We start from the raw sequence: 23,254 nt of genomic DNA on the forward strand, positions 1-23,254 counted from the left end.
GGTGGCGCTATTGAGCCAAGTATATTCGCCAATCAGAATTCGTCTTTAGTGACACTACACAACAACAGATAATCTACTATTGGTCACAATATTTTGTTTTGATTCTGCTATAAGTATATATAGTAATCAGTCTAAGTCTGTGTTTAGAAAAATGTATTTAACAATTTTCCACCCCAATAGTTTAAGTAAATTTTACAAATTTATAGTAAATAATGAACATTAAAAAAAATAAACTTGTAAAACAATCTTTTATAGTATTTAATAAATATTTTATTTATTGCAAAGACCGTTTTATTATTATATTCTTTTTTCACGAATGTATTTAATTGTTCTACTATTATACTTGGTATGTATTTTTTTAGAATTTGCGTATACATATTACCTTGTCTTCACAAAAAATAATTTCAAAACTTTTAGCGCAATATTACGATATTGTAATAACGACACTTAATCCAGTTATATTCATGCAGACGTCTTGAACACTTTTCGCAAACTGAGTTCAAAACATTATATGTATTTACTTAAAAGATAAGTCTTTATGCGAAATGTGCTTTTCATTGTTATTGTAAAATAGTATAAGAGCATTTCTATACAATATACATATTATTTTAATAAACATACATTTATTTTTTGCAATGGAGTATCAAAATACTAAGTACTTTATAACAACGTTAAAAAAAGCTTCTTCTTTACAAAAATTAAAGTATTTGTATATTTTAACAATTTATTATTTTGGATTTATAATGGTAGCTAACAGCGGCGGCCTTACGAGGCGGGTCTTTGCGAGGCCCTCTGTCCTTGGTGAAAAATATGTATATAATGGGAAAGTAGGTCTGGTTATTTGGTTTAGGTATTTGTTTTGTTTGACGAAAGATACTAAAGTTATACATATAAATAAGCTTTTTGTACTTTTAAAATATTTTACATTGAAATAATTACAAAATTAACAAATTAAGAAATTATAATTTTTAAAATTGATGTTTTTGGCTTCTTCCTAAGACTAAAATCTTTAATTAAAGCACAATAATCTACTGAATGTGCTGTTATTTTCGATTGAAAGAATAGCAAGGGCTTAAAGCCGATCTTGTGTCAGTGATTTCCTCAATATGTTTTAGTAAGTCTCGAAAAATTCCTTTCAGCAGACGCAACTGTAACAGGTGTGTAATATACCTAACTGTTCTAATTCTGTGATTATATAATTATATAATAGAATAATTATTCAAACTCTCATCTGTAGTTCTTTCGACGGCTAAGAAACCAATTAAATGTTGTGTTAAATGAGTACAATCAAGAATAATAGAGTAATATTTATTAATTTTTCAACAATTTGCGTTTTCACGTGACTTGCCTCCCATTATCATTAACAGAAAATAAACCAACTTTAACCCGTATTGGACACTTTAATACAATCTCAGTTCGGTCTTCATCAGTAATTGGTATGGCCCACAAACTGGGGTCATTTTAAGGTCACACTGCAAGCAAAAATAATCCAGGGTGACAAGAATTGACGAAAGAAATGAAACATGGATATTCCCCGAGCGATAGTAGAGCAGAACATTATGCCCCGATTCCCGAAATGACCCGAGTACTATGCGATTAAAAACCGATCTTCAAGTGTTTCGAGGCGCAATATTTAAGTAGTACATAATGAGTTTTTCAATGTTGTTTTGAATTAATGAATTAGTTAAATAACTTTATTTTAATTTACTAATATTTTATAAGATTAATAAATAATTAGGGATGATAAACCAAAGTTTTAAGAGGACAGTCCTTGCGGAACGCCTAAATAGCGCTTACTATTTTCGAAATATCTTAAAACTGGAGCATTGATTATGGATGAAAAAAAACATTCAGTATCTTAATAGATAGATCTCAAGTTTCACCGCACGATATTTATAAAATTTGTTTTAATAAGTCAGTAAATTCATCGTCAACATCACTCCAAACACTGAAATCGACCTTTTCTATTAACGTTTTTTAAGCTATTTAGCTGCTAGTTTATACATGTATTTTTGGTTAAATGGGGACCCAAAAGTGTAAATAATAAGTTCACCGTGTTAAATTTATATTATATCACATAATATTATAGTAATTTTTATTTAAATATTGCTTACTTTTTGGCATTCGTCGTCCATACTTTTTAGTATGGAGAAAATCATTTGACAGTTTTGACTTATTATTCGACATCGCTGTCAATAAATTTTCAGTCCCTCCCCAGATCTCAAGGTGGGAGCACGTCAGTTTTTATTTCGAGCCGAGTCTTATAATTTCGCGAATCGTCTACGCACACATAGACAAGTTAGCATAAGGGTGGGGCGTGAGTGTCGTGGGATGCAATTGTTAATTTTTACTTTTCAAGATTTATCGACTGTTAGTCAAGTCACGTATTATTAAGTTAGTTCTTTGATAAATAAATATTTTTGTAATAATTAATAAAAATTGAACGATTTTAATTGGCTTTTTAATTACCCTGTATGAATCTACCCCATGGCGTACGAATTTACCGCATTTACTGTACGAACGTACCCCTACCATACCGATACGTGGGGTACATTCGTACAATTATTTTATGTAGAAAAAAGCCTATAACCCTTTAACCTTTTGTCATAATAGTTTTGGACTTTTTTGTAACAAACTATAATATATTTGTTACACTTAAGCATATAAACTAGGTAAATACGACAATAAATCACATCGTAAAAAAATAAAATCTGAAAAGTGTACGAAGGGTAACTATTTTCCCCTAATGTCGAATTAAAAGTACAAAATTGTAAGGATGAACATAGTGAATACCCGAATGAACCTGAATGTAATGTAATTTTTGCACTATCCTGCTTATTTTTTTCTCTTAATAAGAAATTTAAAACAAACGCCAACTCATACCCAAACTCATGTCGTTTAGTTCGTCTGCTTAATTCCTAATTATTTAAATGCTTAATTAAAATAGTGCATAGTGCTAAGCAAAAACGGTTGATATACATTCCATTTTGTACTGATGCTATACTTAGTACCTTTCATGACCAGATACCGTCAGCGGGCCGCCCCCCTGATTTTTGTGTAATATAAAATAATTTTAATTGACTTGTTTAACCAAGAAGATTTATGTCTTTAGTTTTTAGTTAATTAAAAAAAACTGATTAATATTTACCTCCATTATTTTTATTTATAAAATGTAAGTAAGTGATTATTTAATGTGTCTTAACGCCCTAATTCGTTATACCTACCAACCTTAAAATATCCAGAAAATAATAATTTAGGTAGAGGAGAGCAGTAGAATCAATAAAAATCATAATGTATATGAGGCATCTTAATGCACTCTGACCGCACCCTATGCTAACAAATAATTTATAATTATGTTTGCGAGTGACAACCGTATAGCTAATACATTACTCGTAATTAAATGTATTTTTATAAATCCTACGTTATGAACGCGCAATGAAAATTTAATTTATTCGTTGGACCTAAAACAAGCAACTAATTGTCTCCGGGGATGCGTACGATACACTGCACAATGCAACTGTATTATTGGAAAGTACCTATGTGTGTGTTCTAAAATAAATTCCCACGCTTACAAACTACGCTCTTAAATAAAAAATCTATTTTTTTTTCTTCAAATTGCTTGCGTATTTGCGCAAGGCCCCTGCAATAGCGAGGCCCCGGGCTATTGCCCTGTTCGCCACCCCCTAAGGCCGCCTCTGGTATCTAATAATGAGTTAACAAGTTGATGATGTTGATCGGAGATGAAAAACTAAAAAATATTATTAAAACTATTTTAGTTTATATTTATTATTTAGGCAATGCCTTTTCCCTACATTGATCTGTTACAAATGGCGAATTTAGTAGTAGGCTGAGTCAATGGCGTATTTACCATAAGTCAAGGTGGAATGAGCCCGGGCAGCAGGACTTAAATTATTTTTGATTTGCTATTTCTAAAGGAACTTGAAGAACCTACCTAATCAATACTACCTACAAACATAAATTAAAGTTAATTATTACTTAGAACATCCTTCCTCTTAATTAACCATAATGTAACACCACTAATTTTTCCCTTAAATTTGAATGTTAGATTTTTTCTATGCCGGTGGTGCCAATTCTTATAAAACGCCATTGGGCCCGGAGTAACCCTTAAGCCTATCCTATAGCCTAAATTAGCCTTAGACGACGATTTGAAGGTCGATAAGGTTTTTTATTAGGTAGATACCAGATTTCTGATGTCTTGCAGAAATACTTATAGGTAAAAAATTGTCTTTATTTGAAAACTGTTTAAATTCGCTGCTTTGCTTATCGGTGGAACGTTTACGGGCTCTTACTTAACTTTAGACATCATTAATGAATTATAATGTAATTAAACATAAATTAGCTTAAATTAATAATTAAGATATACCTACTTAATCAAAATATATTGTCAGTACCCTAGTACCTATGCCTCAGCTGTAATTAATAAACTTAATAATTTTACCGTCCATAATTTTAATTCGAATTAGTATGAATATAATACTGGTAGGAAATAGGATTAAAAAGTAGCAACACCAGTGACGTGCCTATAAAACGGAACGTCAAACGAATGTCTGGACCCCACCGACTACGTTCTGAGCCAGGTGCGATCTCATAGGAGACACCCTCAGGACGAACGTCACTCTCAAGCCCAAAAGGGTTCACCTTAAGGCAGAGTCTTAGCACTCACCCCAACGTTCGGTGACGCTGTAGAGGCCACTCTGGCCAAAAGCTACTGTCCAATCAAAAAAAAAAATATATCGGGAGCATTTGCTCGTCGGTCGTCAGAGGGTTCACACGATTCGGTTGTGTCAAATTAATTATTTTCTATCATTTAATAATTCACTTATGAGTTGCTAATGATTATTTCTGAGAAATAGATTGTTTAACTTATTTAGTTAACATTAAATTATTCGTCGCTGATATTTAATAAAAAAAAATTATAAAAAAATCACTTCTCTTTCCTAAAAATACAAATATCTAAGTACTTATTTTAATATTTTTTATACTTAAATCAAAATATTTTTTAAACTTTAAAATACGAATATAGACATTTGAAAAATATAGCTCCTTGACTATTATAAGATTAAACTTCGATGAAAGTTCAAAGATTATTACGGGCCCCAGATAATATATATCTTTTATTATTTAATTATTTGAAAACAATAACAACATATTTGAAAACTGGCGTGAGAGTGACTTGTTACTGAAGTCTCTATTATTAATTTAAAAGTAAATAGAGAACCTCACTTGTTTGTATATTTATTGCATATGAGTTATACATATTACATAAGTATAATAAAATGTATTATTTTACTTTTCTGTGGATCAATGGCATGACGTAAATCTACACACCTCCAGCAGCAACTTACGGCAGAAACGAAAAAGGTTAGCTTACATAGTTAAGTTAATAATAATAATTTTCGATAAAATTGAATTGGTCATTTACAAATAACTTTTTGTTTTATAAGTAACTAGTATTATAAAGTTGTGCTGTAATAAAATATTTAACTTATATAATATCATAATCGGTACAAAATTGGAATCGAAGACATCGCATGGCTTATACACAAGAGCAAGGCAGAATATGAATAGTCTTTTCTTTTTTAAGTTTGCTAGAAAATGTTACTAATAAGATTTTAAATGAACATGGTTATTTTTATTACTACAAGTATTTAAAACGGGATATTTACCATGTTTTTTATTTTTATTTGGTGGACTCGTGAACAAGACATTCGTAGATAATGTCAAAATATCGAGCTCCACCAAATAAAAATAAAAAACATGGTAAATATCCCTTTTTAAATACTTGTAGTAATGTTACTAATGTTAAAATAGTATTATTTTTCTTTGACTGTAATATTATTGGTATCAGAATAAAATAAAATTAAACTAAATAAAATTAAATTAAAAGTTAATTGTAGCTAGAGAAGTTTCTCCGAGAATTCAAAGACTTAATAATAATTTTATGTTTATCTTGCTAAATTAATCTGCCATTAATTTGCAAATGATCTATTTATTTACCTACGCTCTGTCATTGTTTATACGCTTACTTACCTAAACAATTAGGTAAGTATATAAACAAGTACAGAGAAGAAGACTTATTTCAAATATTTTAACAATTTGTTATTTTAAAGAAATCTTCAATAACGCCTTCTACGAGTGGTTTGTCTTCTAAGGTTTCATTATCTGACACCAGATTCCGGTAGCATGTAGCAGGAGTAAGATGGTATTGTTTTTCAAGAAAATATATAGAACCCTCTTGTAAAACTATAGTCACTTTCGATGATTTGACGAGTTCCTGCCCCAGTTTCGATCAGGTCACGGCTACAGTAGATCATTATTATCACAATTTTCGGCAGATTGTGTAGAAAAAAAAAATTGTGTACAATCAACCACTATGTATGATTTTTTGGATTACGAGGAAATCTTTGGTGCTATTGAAACCTGGATAATGCTCGATTACAGCGATGGTTTCATATCCGGGTGCCAATTCCAGAACTGTGAGACAAATGTGATTCAAGTGTGCAGGGGATGGTATATTTTCAAAACTGTTGATCAATGAATTTTTGACGAATTTTAAACGCTGGATTGAAAGGGATTCAGAGACAATGAAAATGGTTATTACATCACATATCTTCGAGACGCCATGTTGGTCTCGGAGTGAACTTGGACTAGAATAATGTCATGTTCGACAGAAACACCTGACTGGGAGCGATATGGGTCGAAGGCGAAACCTCTAGAAGTTTTTGGTGAATGTATGTAGCCTATCGGGCTCAAGTCATACAGTGGTTTGGATTGGGTGGCAATTTGGTAAACTTCATAAAGTAATTTTCGTCACCTATCTAATATTTGAAAACGATAATTTGAATTCGTATTTGTATTTGAAGACGAATGTGTCTGACCTGGTATGGTATCAAACCTGGATAATAACTAAAGAAACTGTGGTAGTCCACAAATTTAATGTCACTCAACGTGCGCATATTATTAAGATATATTAAGCGCACTATAGTGAAATGAAATGAGATTAAGAAAACTGGAGTTAGAAAAATAACTTACAAAATTAGCAGACTGCAATGGTACGTTACGAATATAAATGTGAGTAAATTGTAGTAAAATTATCTCTGTTTAAATTCCGTTTTTAGTACACCAGAAACCTATGCTAGAGTAGGAACTTTGTATAATAAATAGTATATAGTGTAATTAGTAGTTAAACTAGATATTAACTCATTAGTGATAATAATACATAGTAACAGGGTGGCCACATATGACGAGGTAACGATGACTGTTAGACCAGACTAGTGGTAGAGTGGAGACTAATGTTCACCTAATTCAGCGTAAGACTTAGAACACCAGCCAGGTGGACCGACGACCCAAAGAAGGTGGTGGACTGAACTATTAGAGTTAGAACTAGAAGATAGGTATATATATGTAGATTATTATCTAGGGAGCTGTGGCTATGCTCGGAGTTTTTCTGAACGATCGTATCAGAAAATATTTGAGTAATAATTGAATCATCATAATATGTACGAATGCTATCAACATAGCCAAATAATTAGTAAGAATAAATTTAATTGTCAATTGATGTCGACGCCTTCAAATTAGGTGAACTTACGAATTTTTTTAAATATTAATTGCTCTTTAATTACGTAGTAAATTAATGTAAATATATTATTTTTGATAATCTCTAGACATGACAACGTTGAATAATATGGTTGATTTTTTTTATGTAAAACAAAAACAAAGTGTGTAAGGATAAGAAATGAGGAGACAACTATATAATGTGCGTATAGTCTTTTTTTATATCACTGGAAAAACGCGTTACGCGTTTCCCCCACGTGGAAATGTGATGTGATGTCGAATTGGTCGTAATTTTCTGTAATCATTGATCAATGGTTTCATTATGAAAACGATTAATCACTGGATTTTTTTCAATATTTAAACAATAATTATCGGTCCAAATTTAAAAATGCGAGACGGAAAACGATATTATTTCAATATTTTTTTCCCTCAAATTTAACGTTTAAATAAGTATCAACTCATTTTTAATCGGTATCCCAAAAATAAATTCTCATATTTTAACTTAAAAAAAAATGTTAGACTTCCATAAAAACTTTCGTCCCTTATTTCACCCTCTCAGAGGTAGAATATCGAAAAACGCTTAACTACGTAATTTCTCATTTTTATTCAGTAGCTCAAAAATAAAGTTTCATGCCTCTATCTTCAAAAATGACGGTCTTCCAGACTATCCTATAAACGAAATGTCAACCCAATTTCTCTCCTTAGGCGTAAAATATCCAGAAACGCTTAAATGCGAATCAACTTATTTTTAATCGGTAGGCCAAAAATAAAATTTCGAGCTTCTAACTTCGTAATGACGGACTTCCAGACTAACCTGTATACAAAATGTCGACACCTATTTTCACCCTTTAGGCCTAATATATCAAGAAACGCTTAAATACGTATCTACTCATTTTTAATCTAGGACTTCTATACAAACTTTCAACCCTTATTTCACCCCTTTAGGGGTAGAATTTCCAAAATCCGGGTGTCATGATATGTTAATTTATAAGTGTACAGCCTAAAATATAAGTTTTATGCTTCTAGTTCTAGAAATGATACTTTCAACAACTTACAACCTTTCATCCCCCTTTTCAACCCCTTACAGCAATTTTTCCAAATAAAAAGTAGCTTTTGTCCTTTCTCAGGCTCTAGACTATTTGTGTACCAAATTTCATTTAAATCGGTCCAGTAGTTTTGACGTGAAAGCGAGACAGACAGACAGAGAGAGTTACTTTCGCATTTATAATATTAGTATGGATTTAAATGATTTCATCGCCTACATATATGTTTTATTTATTCACTGATAGAATATGGTAACAGAAAGCTCGAAGTCATTCGATATACATATGTCGGCCATGTAGGGGTCGAATTATGTAATTAAACGAAGATAGTGGCCATAGTCATTGCTGGTCTTCTAAACGTAATCGCAGAATGATAAATCCATTTTATAGAACAAATTACAAATCATCATCTTTAATCATTCGGTAGTAAATAAAAATAAATCCGTCGCTAGCAAAATGAAGTGTTTATCTGCTAGTATATCATGTCCCGCCATATCTATCAGACTTTTTTAAACACTGTGCTAAAGATTAATTATATTTATTAATGAATTAATAAATAATTTGTACTTTATTGCTCTGTAAAGTATAAATTTTTCCTCGAAAAATGGAGTAAATGGCAAAAAATAATTTATGCAATATTGGCCAAAAATTACTTATCTCATAAATGACTAATGACCCGTGACTAACCATCGACGTTTTGTTATGTGATAGGAAACTGAGTTTATAAAATAATTTAAAAATTATCACTTAATTTAAACATACGCTTCATTATCATTATACGTAAATATTGATAAACTTTAAACTTTAAATAGCCGCGTAAATATGATATTAGAAATTGTTGATGATGTAAGAAAACAATCGAAATTACTATTTTATATTACTTCTTTGTAACAGTTTTCAGCTTTATTTACTAATTGTATTATGTACATGTACGCGACTTTTTTCAAATATTTATGATTGTCAATTGTTGATGTAAATTTCTACTAGCTAGTAGGCATTAAAATACCTATAATTTCTCAGGAATAAAATTATGGATCTATAATATATATAATAATAAATATTTCTTTTAAGCACTGCCTTTAATTACAAACACTCAACAATAAAATAAGCGTATGTCTTGATAAATATAACCTAATATTATGCGTAATTAAAATGACTTAGGTATGAGATTTTCTTATATATATATTTCATTACTCAGAACTGATAGAATCATTGTTAGAATCAAAATTTTTTATAGTTTTCTATTTTTGAAATAATTAGAATTTTTGATCTTAACAATGAAAAACGCCATTTTGTGTTGTGTCCACGCGTCGAATGATGGTAAGAATTATAACAGCATTTAAAAAATGGGTTGCTATCATCTGACGGTCAACAAATTTAACGATTCTGAGTATGATAGCCATTTGTTATAATTAACCAACAATTACTGAAACGAATTTATAATAAAACAATTTACTCAATATGTTTTCAAGCTTCACAATCAATAAACGGGGACTTTTTTTGTATGATTTTGAAGTTTCTATAACATTAAATCAATGATGAAAAAATGTTTTAGAAAAGTACAGATTCGACGTCCATTATATTATGTTTACAAGGGTTTGCAATTTTGATTTCGTCAATTAACAAGAGTAAATAGTTGCCGAAATTAAGTGATTTTCTTGAACATATACAATCGGATAGTCCTATAATTCGAATGAATAGTTTAAATGATATCATCGTATCCAAAATATGGTAATTATGTGAGTTATTATACGAAATATTTGGTCGTTTTTATTCTTCATATTTCTCGTATAGGTATTACTTATTTCTTATATTATATTATTACCTATAGGCAATAAACTAATAAATATACCAACTTAATATTTTCTTGCTAAATGCATATCTATTTTTTTTTATTTAGAATTTGCACTCGTGCAATGCCTGAGCGGTTTGATAGTTAATTAATAATTAAACTATTAGCATGTATTACACTACCTAATGAAACATATAATTAATGATCTGTGCTTTTTTAGTATTTTTTCTACTCTCAGCAGGGTCAATACCCTCCATAAGCCGCCGCTTGAGAGATGTAGACCTGAATGCCATGCTGAATTTCATTTATTTAGGTCCAACAATTTCTAAGGTCATTTGCTACTATGTATCATATTATTAAAAATATGGTCTATATTTCGATCGCCAAAATGTAAAAATTTTAAACAATTTTATACTTCCCAATTACTTACTTAAACAAGATAACCAAGACTGGCCTTAACTAGACATTTATCTGTACAGGAGGTTGAAGGTTATCTGATATTTTGTTAAATTACTATCGTTTTATAAGAAATTTGTTCGGGATTTAATAAGTTGTTATGTTAATTAAAACTAAATGAAGACACATAAACACTGCATAATCGTTGATGATATTCATTATACATCGTTTAATTTCATCAGACTACATAGATTTTATTACAAAAGAACTTATAGTCATAAAAAGGAAGTTTTTATATATATAACAAAAATAAACTAAAATTGACCCCTGTGGTTCCATAAGTGCCAATTTTGGGTATCAATTTTTAGTACACATTCAGAATACTTTATTGCTTAATATGCATTGTAGAATTCTTTGATTTAATTATGTAAAGATTTAGCTTGTACAAAAACGCTTCGTGAACTACATAATCAAATGCTTTGGATAAATCACAAAATACGTAAATTATTGTATTTTATCGGTCCCTTAATAAAGGCAATTTGTTCTATGATTATGTATATTCTTTTGTTTCCACTCTTAAAAAGTAGTAATACTTAACTACATTTTAATAAAGCAGGACATTAACTCATTTTTAATTAATGTTAAAAATTCAGGCTGTATACGGAGCGATATGTGCGATACGTACAGGAAAATACCCCACAGGTCATTAGTTATTTTAATGTTAGGAATTTTATACACCTTTATTTTACACATGACAGATATGAAACCTTTTCACCAACGACAGAAAGTATCATTTAGAACATATATATGCTAAAACAAGACCTTGCAATTTTACTCGTATGTTACAAATTTTTCTTAATTTTTATGTTTATAAAAAAATCAAATGCTATAAGAATACCTACATTTTATATAACTTCACGTCACTAATTCTAAGTAAAAAAAACATAAAAACAGACAGGAAAATCTTGTGATAAGTTTTTCCATCACATAAAATTTTATAAAGTAACAAAATGATGAGTTATGAAAATAAAACCTAAAAAGTTTCAAAAATGTTTTGTTAATATTAATTTGTTTCAGATGTTTCAAGTGATTCATGTTTTTTGTTTTAAAAATAAAGGATTAGACGTACCTATAAGATAATATTACAAATACATTAATTATTGGAAATCATTACAAATATATATTTTGTTTATGTGCCATCTTGTTATTTAATTTTTCTATTCTTGTCACTATGTCAACAGAATAACAGATTGCATCAGATTTCAACGCTGAAGCCAGTACTAAACTACAAAAACACCTACGTAAGTGATATTATTGAAGTTATTGTTATTAATTTTTTGCTTTATTATTATTTCTACTGCTAAATAAAAGATAGTGTTGCAAAATATAGATAAATAAATCATAATATTTACCTACATTAAGAAGCTCTAGCTAGTTACAAAACCTAACACTATAAGCAAATATGAATACTAAAATAAATCTAATATTACTTACAATATATTAAAATACTTCCTTAATAATTTATAAGGATGGTATTTTTATTGCGAGAGTTTTTTTCTGATTAGAAGTTATAGTTATTATATATATAGTTAAGGACAAGAGGAATGTATTGAATATTCAAGTTTATTAAAGACAGTCATCAGGCCTGATCAGTAGGGAAATTATAGTGACTAGGCTATTATAGAATTATATGACAATATTTCTCAGCAATCATAGATAACCTTATTCATTGAACTAAATGATCATTATGTTTTGAAAACAACATTTTTATACAATGATGAGATAAATGGCGCAATTTTTTGTGTCAACACCGTATTAAATGAATATACGAATTAATTTTTACATGAAAATTAGTTATGTTTTTATGCAATGTAATCTGTAAATATTATTATTACTATTATTTTACGTTCTTATAGTTTTTAAAATGTTTGTGTATGACTAAAGTTTTGTGGTGATCCAATGAGTACTTAATAAGTGAAATCGTAACAAAGTATCAAAGAAATAAATTTATATTATAGATACGCATTTATAATATTAGATAGGCAAGAGCCATACTGAGATCTCAGAGAACGTAGTGGACGAGAGGAGGTATAAAATATCGGTATACTTAAAATATTTAACTGACTCGTTGGTGTTGGTTGAGGACAATAAACTTTATACTTACTTAAGCGTTCAATAATTGTCTGTGATATATTAACTGATGATTAATAAGGTCAAGAAAGTAATTAATCATCTAACACGTGTTAATGTTATCAATATGTATTCCGTCATTTATACTTTAACTTTCATACACGAGGGTTAAAAAATATACATAGAATGATTTCCAGTTTACATTTACGTATTCAAGCGTAAAAATATTTTATTCATTCGCTTTGTATGTTAGACAATGAGTTCAGTGCAGATGGCATCATATGTAGGTATATTGTGTATGAGAAAATCAAATAACATTCTTTTACAAGTATTTCTACCAGAAGAGTTCTAAAAATAAAATTAAAAATAACATAATTATCTGATTGAATATCAATAAACCTTTATCGTAGGTAATTGTAATGCGTTTTAAATATTCTTTTTATATTTAAATTTAAAATTTCCTACCTACCAACATGGCTTATGCATAAAAAATGAAAAATATATGTATTATGTATCATAGTACATCTTACTAAATACTGAATGCTCATTGGTTGTTTATAGCGTCATAACCAGGCATCATTTTATTTATTTATTAATTCCTTTCTTAGTTCTATCAACTATATCAAGATACACTGTATGGTTTTAAAAAATTCATAGAACAAATAATATATTTTTTCAGCACTCCGATTGAGGATGGTCCCTAGCTATTGGCATTTTCTTGACCAAGTAGGTACGTTTTGACCCTCGGTATTAAATAGCCGCGGTTATCTTCGACGATGACTATAACTATGATACTCGTCAGGCTCAGGTAACCTATTTTTTTGTTTGAAATTTACTTTAAAATAAAGTCAACTTGATTCATCTGACTTAGATAACTGTTTCAAAAACTGAAAATTACTCTGCGTATTTTCTCTATTTTATATAACTTAAGTATATATATATTATATAAGTTATTAGCATAGCAATACACTTAACATAAAGCTACATAAATTAAGTGTAATAATTATATGTAAATGTTATAACTCTAATAGTTAATTTTAGGCACATAAAGAAAACTGGTAATGGTGCATAATTTTGATAAACTCGCATTAAATTAAATGCAAATTAACTCATTATACCGTACAATACAAGTTAGCTTCATTTTTTGCCGTAACGTTATAATCATAATAATTGCTAGAACAATAAATATGATCTTTATCAATCTTCATGTACCTAATAAAAACGACTAATTTAAATATTTTTTCTCTACCGAAATATTCAATAATATGGGCAGTGAATCGAATTAATAAAAATCAATGTAATTTATGGGTGGAATATTTGATAAGATTTTAATGTACGAATCACGGAACTTTTCATGATTAATCTAAGATAACAATAGATTGTAACGATGATAATTTGTAAACAGTTGTTTAGTACAATTGCAACAGTGGTAGTGTATGCGAAAGAAAATATATTCAATATTGAAGACAATTGTTAAACTGTTATGGTTTCTCTTCGAACTGGAATGCCTGACGACAATTCCTTTCAAATACGTTTAGTACAGAGTTCCCTATTACGAAGTGTCAAACGATTTTTGTGGTCTACAATTTGACACATCCTAAGGAATGTGCTATAATTTTAATTATGATTTTACTGTGTGGAAAAAGTGCTACATTTAATGATGTGCAAAATAAATAATTTTTTAACCGTTTCATTCTACATATTTTGGATTTCTAGTGATGCTCGGGTAATATGATCATTTTTAATAAACGTTGCAATAATATTCTTTTGTTTAAAATAATCGTTTTACTCTAGACAAGGTTTACAACATTTTGAATAAATGTTATGTTCAATCAGTAATACATCAGAATATTCTTATATATAAAAATTAAAAAGTCAAATCTATATATAAGAAAACAAATCACGTCAAAAGTTTATATCTATTTACCCGTCAAATAAAAACGGAGTATTAAATTAGTGTATATTAATAATCTTGTTCATAATTAGGGGAGGTATTTTTTTCTGTTAGATTTAATCAATTATTTTATAACAATTTAAATATTATATGCCGTCCTCACACTACTGTCAATTCCTTGTTTTGTGATTAATGCTGTACAAAAACATCGCAGTTTAGCTCATTAATAATAGCTTAGAAAAAAAAAATATTAAACTAAATATAAAGTGATCAGATACGAATAATTGCAATAGTTCAAGGGTTTTTGAGACCATACGAATAGAGTCTGTTGTAGACCGGTTCAATTAAAAAACTTGTTTCTAAAAAAAATAGTATTTCTGAACGCGCCTGTAAAATAATGAGAGCAAAAAAGTGTTTTTAAGACATACCTACCCAATTTTAAGATGCTTTGTTAATACTATGAACATATCAGTAACGAAAAGCCGTTTTTATTTGGGAATTATTTTTATTTACTATATTTATTATTCAAGGTTAAATGCTACTTCAACGATGGTCTTAATCCTGTGACGTTCGACTCAAGAGTATGGGATCAATATGAACGCAATCCTCGTGTGGCTCCTCAAAATAATGAGCTGGCATGTGAAAAACCTAACATTTATATATGCGAGGTATATTTTTTTATAGATTAAGTATACATATTATGAATCAGTCATTCACTGCGACTACTCGCACGTTGGCGATATCGATAATAAGGTTTGCATATAATTTATGACTGGTGCTAATTAGTTAATTTTATGACGATATTGGTCGATGAAGTCCGTAAAAATCGTGCCCCTCGAAACGATTAAATTTCAAGTACAATTAATTATTGTGGAATTGTTATTGTCAAACAGTTCCAAAGAAAAAGTCGCGATACATTCACAATTCATCTGACTGTGGACACCCGTACGAAATCTAATATCGTTGCATTTATGTACGTACTGGAGCTGTCTACTAGTCTAAAGGTCAAGCAAATAGCTTTGCATTTTTAGATGTTTTCTCTACTTTTTATCTTTTCCGATCGATCTGATATGACAAATAACTTTACCAAGTAATTTAGAATTACTGTATCCAATTGTATAAAAGTTGAGAAGATATTGACTGTTTGTGTAGAAAAATGTTCGTTCTATTTTTAAATGGTTTTATTTTCATGTTCGTTTCTATTTTTTTTATATTCTCTATAATAGTTTTCTATATTCTCCGAATTTTGCAATTATTGGCTATACGCGAATAGCGAGGTCAAGAGTAGCATAAGTTCAATTGTTTATGAGGAATAAATCCTTCACAAAGACTGTATTTTTTATTTTAGTTTTATACAACTATTCTATAATTTTATAGGAACCTCTGGATGCAATTCCAGTTGACAGCGGCAAGACCTGCAACTTTCGGAATGTTTGGTACCATGAACAGGTGTTCAAGTGGGTCGCAGGATGGGGGTGTCTCCTCTATACTCCAAACTTCCTTTACGTAGGAGGTAGGAACCCCATCAATTTGAGTTCAAGATGTGTATATGGGAATGTTTTTGCGCCGTGCTTGGAAATAGTAAGTATTTATTCCTTCTGCACAATTATATAATTAGTATTTAAAATATCATTATTGCAACAATAGTAAAAGTCATTCAAATTTTCAAATAACGATGACTAAATTCGCATAATATTAAAGGTAATCAAATATTCATTAAAAATAAGAATAAATGCTTAATAAATAAAAAAAATATATATTCAAATAAAATTACAATTGATTAACCTGAATTAAACGAAATAATTAAGATTCCATTACATTTTACACGTGAATATTAAGCGAAAATAATGGTTTCAAAACCATTATTAAATTTTCATGTAGGTATTTAGTTTGCGTTTATATAATTATATTATTATTCAATATATATAAATATAAATTATTATGCAATTGCTAAGTCACGAGTCGATACGGTTATTTTGGAACAATTACAGATATAAGTAAGGTTTTGTTACGAATCGCAATAACCCAAATAAAATTGATTTGCTACACAAGTATAGATGTAAAGTAATTTGAAAGTAGTATAAAAACATTAAAATAAAAAATTAAGCGTAAAATACGAACAATAATATTGACGAGCACAATAGGTACTTTGATTATAATATCTTGAAATCTAGAATTTTCGTTGATCGATGTTCCAATAATCTTGATTGAGGACGTCTTTTATTCTTTTTTTTTAAGTTCTATATATTTTCTATACAGACTAAATATGAAACATGAAACTTTTTGGAGTATTTTATCATCATCATCATTAACGATAATATTGATGAAAATCGTTATTTTAACGATTCGGTATCATTTTATATCTTGATGAGATGTTTAGTTCGTGGAACTCTTTCCTTATTTTATCCAAGTTAATTATTAGGTATCGTTTATTTTTCCGCTCTGCTGAACAAAAAATATTATTTACAATTATTCGAATTTTAAAATTATTGAATAAGCCATGCCTAATTTTGTCAAAAATAATAATGAGAACTAATCCGATCTAAACATATTGTTGTTCAATGTTGCAAGTATCTATTTTAGTGAACGAATGGTGTTCAGATCATTCAGTTTCTTACAATCTATTGAGATTGTAAGAAACTGAATGATCTGAACACCTGAAAGGAGTCGTTAATACTTCTCACAGACCCAATATCTATTCAGATAATTGATCATGATCATGGGTCTGTGGGAAGTATTAACGACTCCTTACATTGTGCTACCAATCTAATGAATGAAGAAATACGAAGTATTGCTTCTGGCGCTAGAATACCTACGGTTAAAGACATTTATTTCATCAAAAGATTTAATCACTTACCGAGAAAATTACAAAACAATTAGTATAAAAATTAAGTCGAATAGGCATACATAATAGGAGTAATATTACAATAACCCAATAATATCAGTACAGTGCTAACAATACAAGGATATTTTGTGATGTAAATGTAGGGTAGTCTACTAATATATATATATATATATGTAGTGCGTAAACAAAATAATGATAAATAAGGAAGGTGACATATTAAATCTATCTGATGGTTTTAATTTGGTAGTTTTTATTGTATATATATTTTTATAGGTAATGTGTGGTATATAATGTGTGCACTTATTTATGATTATGTTTATAATTTATATTATAATAAATATATGTAAATAGGTAATTAGGTAATTTAGGTAATTTAATGTTAAATAAATATTTTAGTAGTTATTTTACATAAAGTGCCTATCTATATAATTTATAATTAATACTGTTTCAAGTATACTGTAGTATAGTGTTATTAGATATTATGTTATATTAGTTACATCTATATGTATTTGCGGTTATTTTATTTAAGATTGAATTGAATTTTAAGAACATTCCAATAAAATGTGGCTTTTAAGACTTTTTTTAAAATTATGAAGCGATGATAATGTTCTATCCAGATACGCCTACAGGTTTAAAAGAAAAACAATGATATACATATATGTACATCAATCATTTTTTATACACAGGAACATGTTAAACGGACTAAGACGTAGGTATTTAACATACATATGTACGTCTAACTATAAAATCATCATACTATAACGCTTGCCTATTATACTTAAGAGTACCAATTTCTAGGCTCGAGATGATGGCACATGCGGATGTTATCCATTTGATCCTAACTTCGAAGAAGTAGCAGTTGCAGTACGCAACGCATTAATACCATCGGCTCAAGGACGATGGGAAAATTGTTACTACGCAGCCAGTGACTGCTGTAGTCATTTTATGAATGAAAATATTTACGAAAGTGGTAAGGATTCATGTGTCCTCCTGACCTAGACTAGATAAAGAGTCAATTGCACCGGAGGTATTGAGATATTGTGGGCAATGACAAATGAACACTTTAAAATCCGATGCGTTAGCAATTCTGACATAACCGTAAAGAGGAAAATAAAATAACGCCCAAACAGAATACTAAAATTTGCATATAAAGGAACAAAATATCTAACAAGATCTTTTAAATGAGTTAATTCTTGACTAAATGATTATACAATATTTCCAGGTCAATGTGGACCGACATTCGACGGTTGGACTTGTTGGCTACCCGCGAAGAACGGCACAACCGCCAATTCCGTGTGTCCGGAATTCGCCTACTCCAACACTGGCCCATCCTGCTATCGTACGATTCATTAAGTATTCTTTTATTTAAAGTTCATTTTTGTATGGTTAGAATTTATGACGTATCCTGAAGCTTTATCTATAGATATACTTCATATATTTTCTTTTTACGTATTATACTTTTTAAGAAGTAGGTAGCCCAATTATCGTTCATTTCTTGATCCCTTCTTTATCCAGCCCTGCCTTTTGATCCCACTATATTTATTTAATACACTGAATTTTCGTGAAGGAACTTGCATGTGTCTAATTTCAACGAAATTCTCCCACATGTGACACCACCTACCCGCATTAGAAAAGCGTGGTGAAATATGCTCCTAAAATTCTTCGCAGGGAGAGGAGGCCTTAGCCCAGCAGTGGGAAATTTACAGGCTGTACATGTGAGTAGAATTCCTAACAATTTCTTTATAATACTTTAATTTTCAGACTACAGCAATAAGCCGTGCTACGGTAACGGCACCTGGGAGCAGCAGACCGACTACAGCACGTGCAGCGTGACGCCGCGCCTGCTGCGCCGCTACCGCTACCACATCGCAATGCTCGCGTTCTCCATCGCGGCGTGCTTGCCCGCGATCTTCATATTCTTCATCTACAAACGTCTTCGCGTCATCAGAGTCGCCTTGCACAGGAACTTGCTCATCGCTATTGTGATGAGAAATATTCTCGTTATTGTCAGTAGAAGCGAGGTGAGTTATTATATTAATATATAAAAAATAAGATATAATATTCATATTATTTATAAGCAAAAACAATCTGTCCAAATTTTTTCATTATCATAACTATGGTAGGTATTCTCAATAAAAAAAACTTCAAGTTAAAATGTTATGAATATTTTGCCAGTTTATTTAATCTTCAAGCCTCGCAATGAAGATCCAGAACTTGGCTACACAATGTTCTGTTGCAACAGTGTGGGCCAAGTGTAGGGCCTAGGTCTATGCTCAGAGCCTGATAGTTACTTTTTTTTTTTATAATATCGGTAGGCGGACGAACAAATGGGCCACCTGATGGTAAGTGGTCACCACCGCCCATAGACAATGGTGTTGTAAGAAATATTAACCATTCCTTATATCACCAATGCGCCACCAACCTTGGGAACTAAGTTGTTACGTCCCTTGTGCCTGTAGTTGCACTGGCTCACTCACCCTTCAAACTGGAACACAACAATACTGAGTACTGCTATTTGGCGGTAGAATATCTGATGAGTGGGTGGTACCTACCCAGACGGGCTTGCACAAAGCCCTACCACCAAGAAATGTTAAAAGTCCAACTATGTAAGATTCTATCTTAAAAAGAAAATTAAATATTATTTTATAAACAAACAGTCTATAGCGATTTTTTAAATTTTAGATCTACATAAATGAATTGATCACCGTAGATGATACGGCGATGTCGTTGCATGGGATCGCTTGTAGAGTGTTAGCTGTATCGGAGCGCATCGCCGCCAACGCGGTGTTTGTATGCATGTTAGTGGAAGGCATATACTTACACAGGCTGATCGTAGCGGTCTTCAGGCAGAAACTGAATATAATATGGCTGTATGCAATAGGAGCAGGTTTGTAGACAAACAAATTGTATTTACTTAGACAAAATTATTTATTATTTACTAGCTGTGCCCGCGACTTCGTGCGCGTTTGAATAGAATAAAAAGACAAATGACTTTATGAAATATAAGACTAAAATATAATTACCGTAATAGCAAAGTAGAGTCATAACCGAATATGTCAGGTTCGAGCATACAATGAGAATTCATCACGTGCTCTGTCCTGAAGTAAAACATAGTAGATGACTGCACGTATTGCAGTTGAATAAGCTCCTAACGTCCAAAGGAAAGTTAAGACGGTTTAAGGTTTAGCCCAGATTTGTATTTTATATTATAATATAACTATATATTTTTAGTGATCGCCGTCTTGCCGGTAGTGGCATGGGCCATAGTCATGGGCTTACACAATGACCATTCATGCTGGGTGGTGTACACGGTGGACCACATTCAGTGGGCGCTTGACGGTCCACGCATCTTTATTCTTGCTCTCAACACGATTTTATTCATAGATGTTTTAAGGGTTTTGTTAACTAAGATACGGAACTCAGAAAATGCTAACCAACTGTAAGTATGACGCCAGAATTTGAATACAATTTATTGTTAAACAAATTTTCATTGAAACAATATTTATTGCTTAAATATATCGTAATTCTACATTTAATACATTTAATTTAAAGGCTACCACTGATTTGCAATGTAGATTCCACTGAGAAGGATCGAAAAGATAGTTATTATTTTAGACAAAATGAATAAATCTATCATAATATACAATGTATATGTCCTGAATGAAAATCTCCAAGAAATTTTATCATATTTATTAATCTATTTATGTATTGGTAATGTAAAATTGTGTGCAACATTTTATCACAATGGAATACTCTGCTCCAGGAAGAACCTTTTGACTTTAAGAGGTCGATAAACTTGTTTTTCAAGTTTATCTTTACTGGTTCACTGTATCAAAGTAATCAATTTTGCTGTACTTTTGTTTGGGTAAAGACATCGTAATTACGATTTTATCCATAGGAATTAATGATTAATTCCTATGGATTAAGATATCAATGTTCATAATTTTATGTTAAAAAAATAAATTTCAACTTAAAGTCAAAAAATATTGTACTAGTACAATAATATTATGAGTACACACGTATATTATTATATGGCATAAAGGTGTGGGCAAACACAGATGCATATCTATTTACTTTTATCATTGAATCTCATATTAATTCGAATTATTATTTTCTTATCCAGAAACACTGTAAAGGCAACGTTATTTCTGATGCCTATTTTCGGAACGCAGTTCATCTTTACCGCCATCAGACCGAAGACGACTGATTGTACATATGAGCAAACGTATTACTTTATTGCTTATACTATAGAGGGCTTGCAGGGACTCGTGGTTGCTATACTTTACTGCTACGTGAATAAAGAGGTAAATAGAGTCTTACTTATAATAATCTTACTGTTATTGAATACTTTGAAATAGGTTTTATGCATTTTTATAAAAAAAAGTACTGACTTTGAATTAAAAAAAAAGCAATCATTCTTTATTTCTAAGGAATTTACTTATTAATACATATTAATAACTTTTCCGTGTAAGTCATATTCGTCATCGTTTTCTTTGTTATTTTGAGTGAAATAATTAAGGCTTTTTTATTTTAAGGTCCAAGCACTTATTAAGGCAACTTACAAAAAGGCCAAAAAGACAGTGGTGTCGGGCATCCGAGATTCAAACTATCCTAGATTCAGTACCGATCCCAATACTGATCGAAGACTTACTTACACCACGGGTCTCCACTCACAGAACACAGAGTATATCAAAAATCGATATTCAACAATCACACCGAAATTACATGTCGCTGAAATAATTTCGATACAGGCAAGCGAACGGTTAGCTGAAATACTCGACCCAATATACGAAACTATCGATACTAGTATGGTTAACGAAGGCTACGATTACTTAGAACGATCCGACTGCGATAATAACTCCGGATACATACCAAATAGAAATTCTAAAGTCGAAGAATACTATGGTTTTACAAACGCTTCAAGTGTATCAATTGGATGTCCCGATTGGCTTAAATGTGTTTCGCCAAATGGTAGTGAATATAACAACTCCGTTACCACGACTGATGTATCACAAGGTAAGGATAAAACCGATAAAAATCAGACAGACCATGAAATGAATATATTAAGTAATCAAGAGGTCGAGGAAAATATAAAATTACCGGAAGACTATTATAAAGATTCCTTTGAACCACGTTCTTCATATGATAGTGTGAATGCGGTTAAACATGATAACAAATCAGCTCTGGAAGATATGGATATAGAATTGAAAAACTGTAATAAAACTATGCTTGATGAAATAATGCAATATATGGTTAATAGCAGCAGCGAAGACGTCAAACTTGATCCCGATCTTCTATCACCAAACAGACCTGAAACGGATAGAATTATATTTTTAGACGAATGAAATAGTGTTTTAAATGCTCAGTCATATAATATTCAAACATATGTTTTGTAATAATAACTTTTCTTTATCCATTAATAAAGTATTTGTAGTAACAACACGTTTTTAATTTACCAAATAAAATGATATTTAACTTGAGAATATGAAATACGTTAGACTAAATAAATATTTTTTGCACCAAGTTTTTTACCAAATATGTTGCAACCTAAGCGACCACATGTTCAAAAGTTAATTGAA

At 30.4% G+C, this 23,254-nt stretch overlaps 1 protein-coding gene across 1 annotated transcript; it reads left to right on the top strand.

The window, feature by feature from the left end:
• Positions 1–14,207: 14,207 nt before the first annotated feature.
• LOC113401281 (uncharacterized) lies at positions 14,208–23,039 on the top strand. Its single transcript, XM_026641120.2, has 10 exons — positions 14,208–14,662; positions 15,361–15,498; positions 16,208–16,411; positions 18,474–18,645; positions 18,898–19,014; positions 19,437–19,696; positions 20,358–20,562; positions 20,907–21,114; positions 21,799–21,979; positions 22,211–23,039. The coding sequence occupies exons 1-10, from the start codon at positions 14,594–14,596 to the stop codon at positions 23,018–23,020; spliced, it is 2,364 nt and encodes a 787-aa protein (XP_026496905.2). The 5' UTR covers positions 14,208–14,593; the 3' UTR covers positions 23,021–23,039.
• Positions 23,040–23,254: the final 215 nt, after the last annotated feature.

The sequence above is a fragment of the Vanessa tameamea genome, chromosome 7 (assembly GCF_037043105.1).
Source record: "Vanessa tameamea isolate UH-Manoa-2023 chromosome 7, ilVanTame1 primary haplotype, whole genome shotgun sequence".
Taxonomy (NCBI): Eukaryota; Metazoa; Arthropoda; class Insecta; order Lepidoptera; family Nymphalidae; genus Vanessa; species Vanessa tameamea.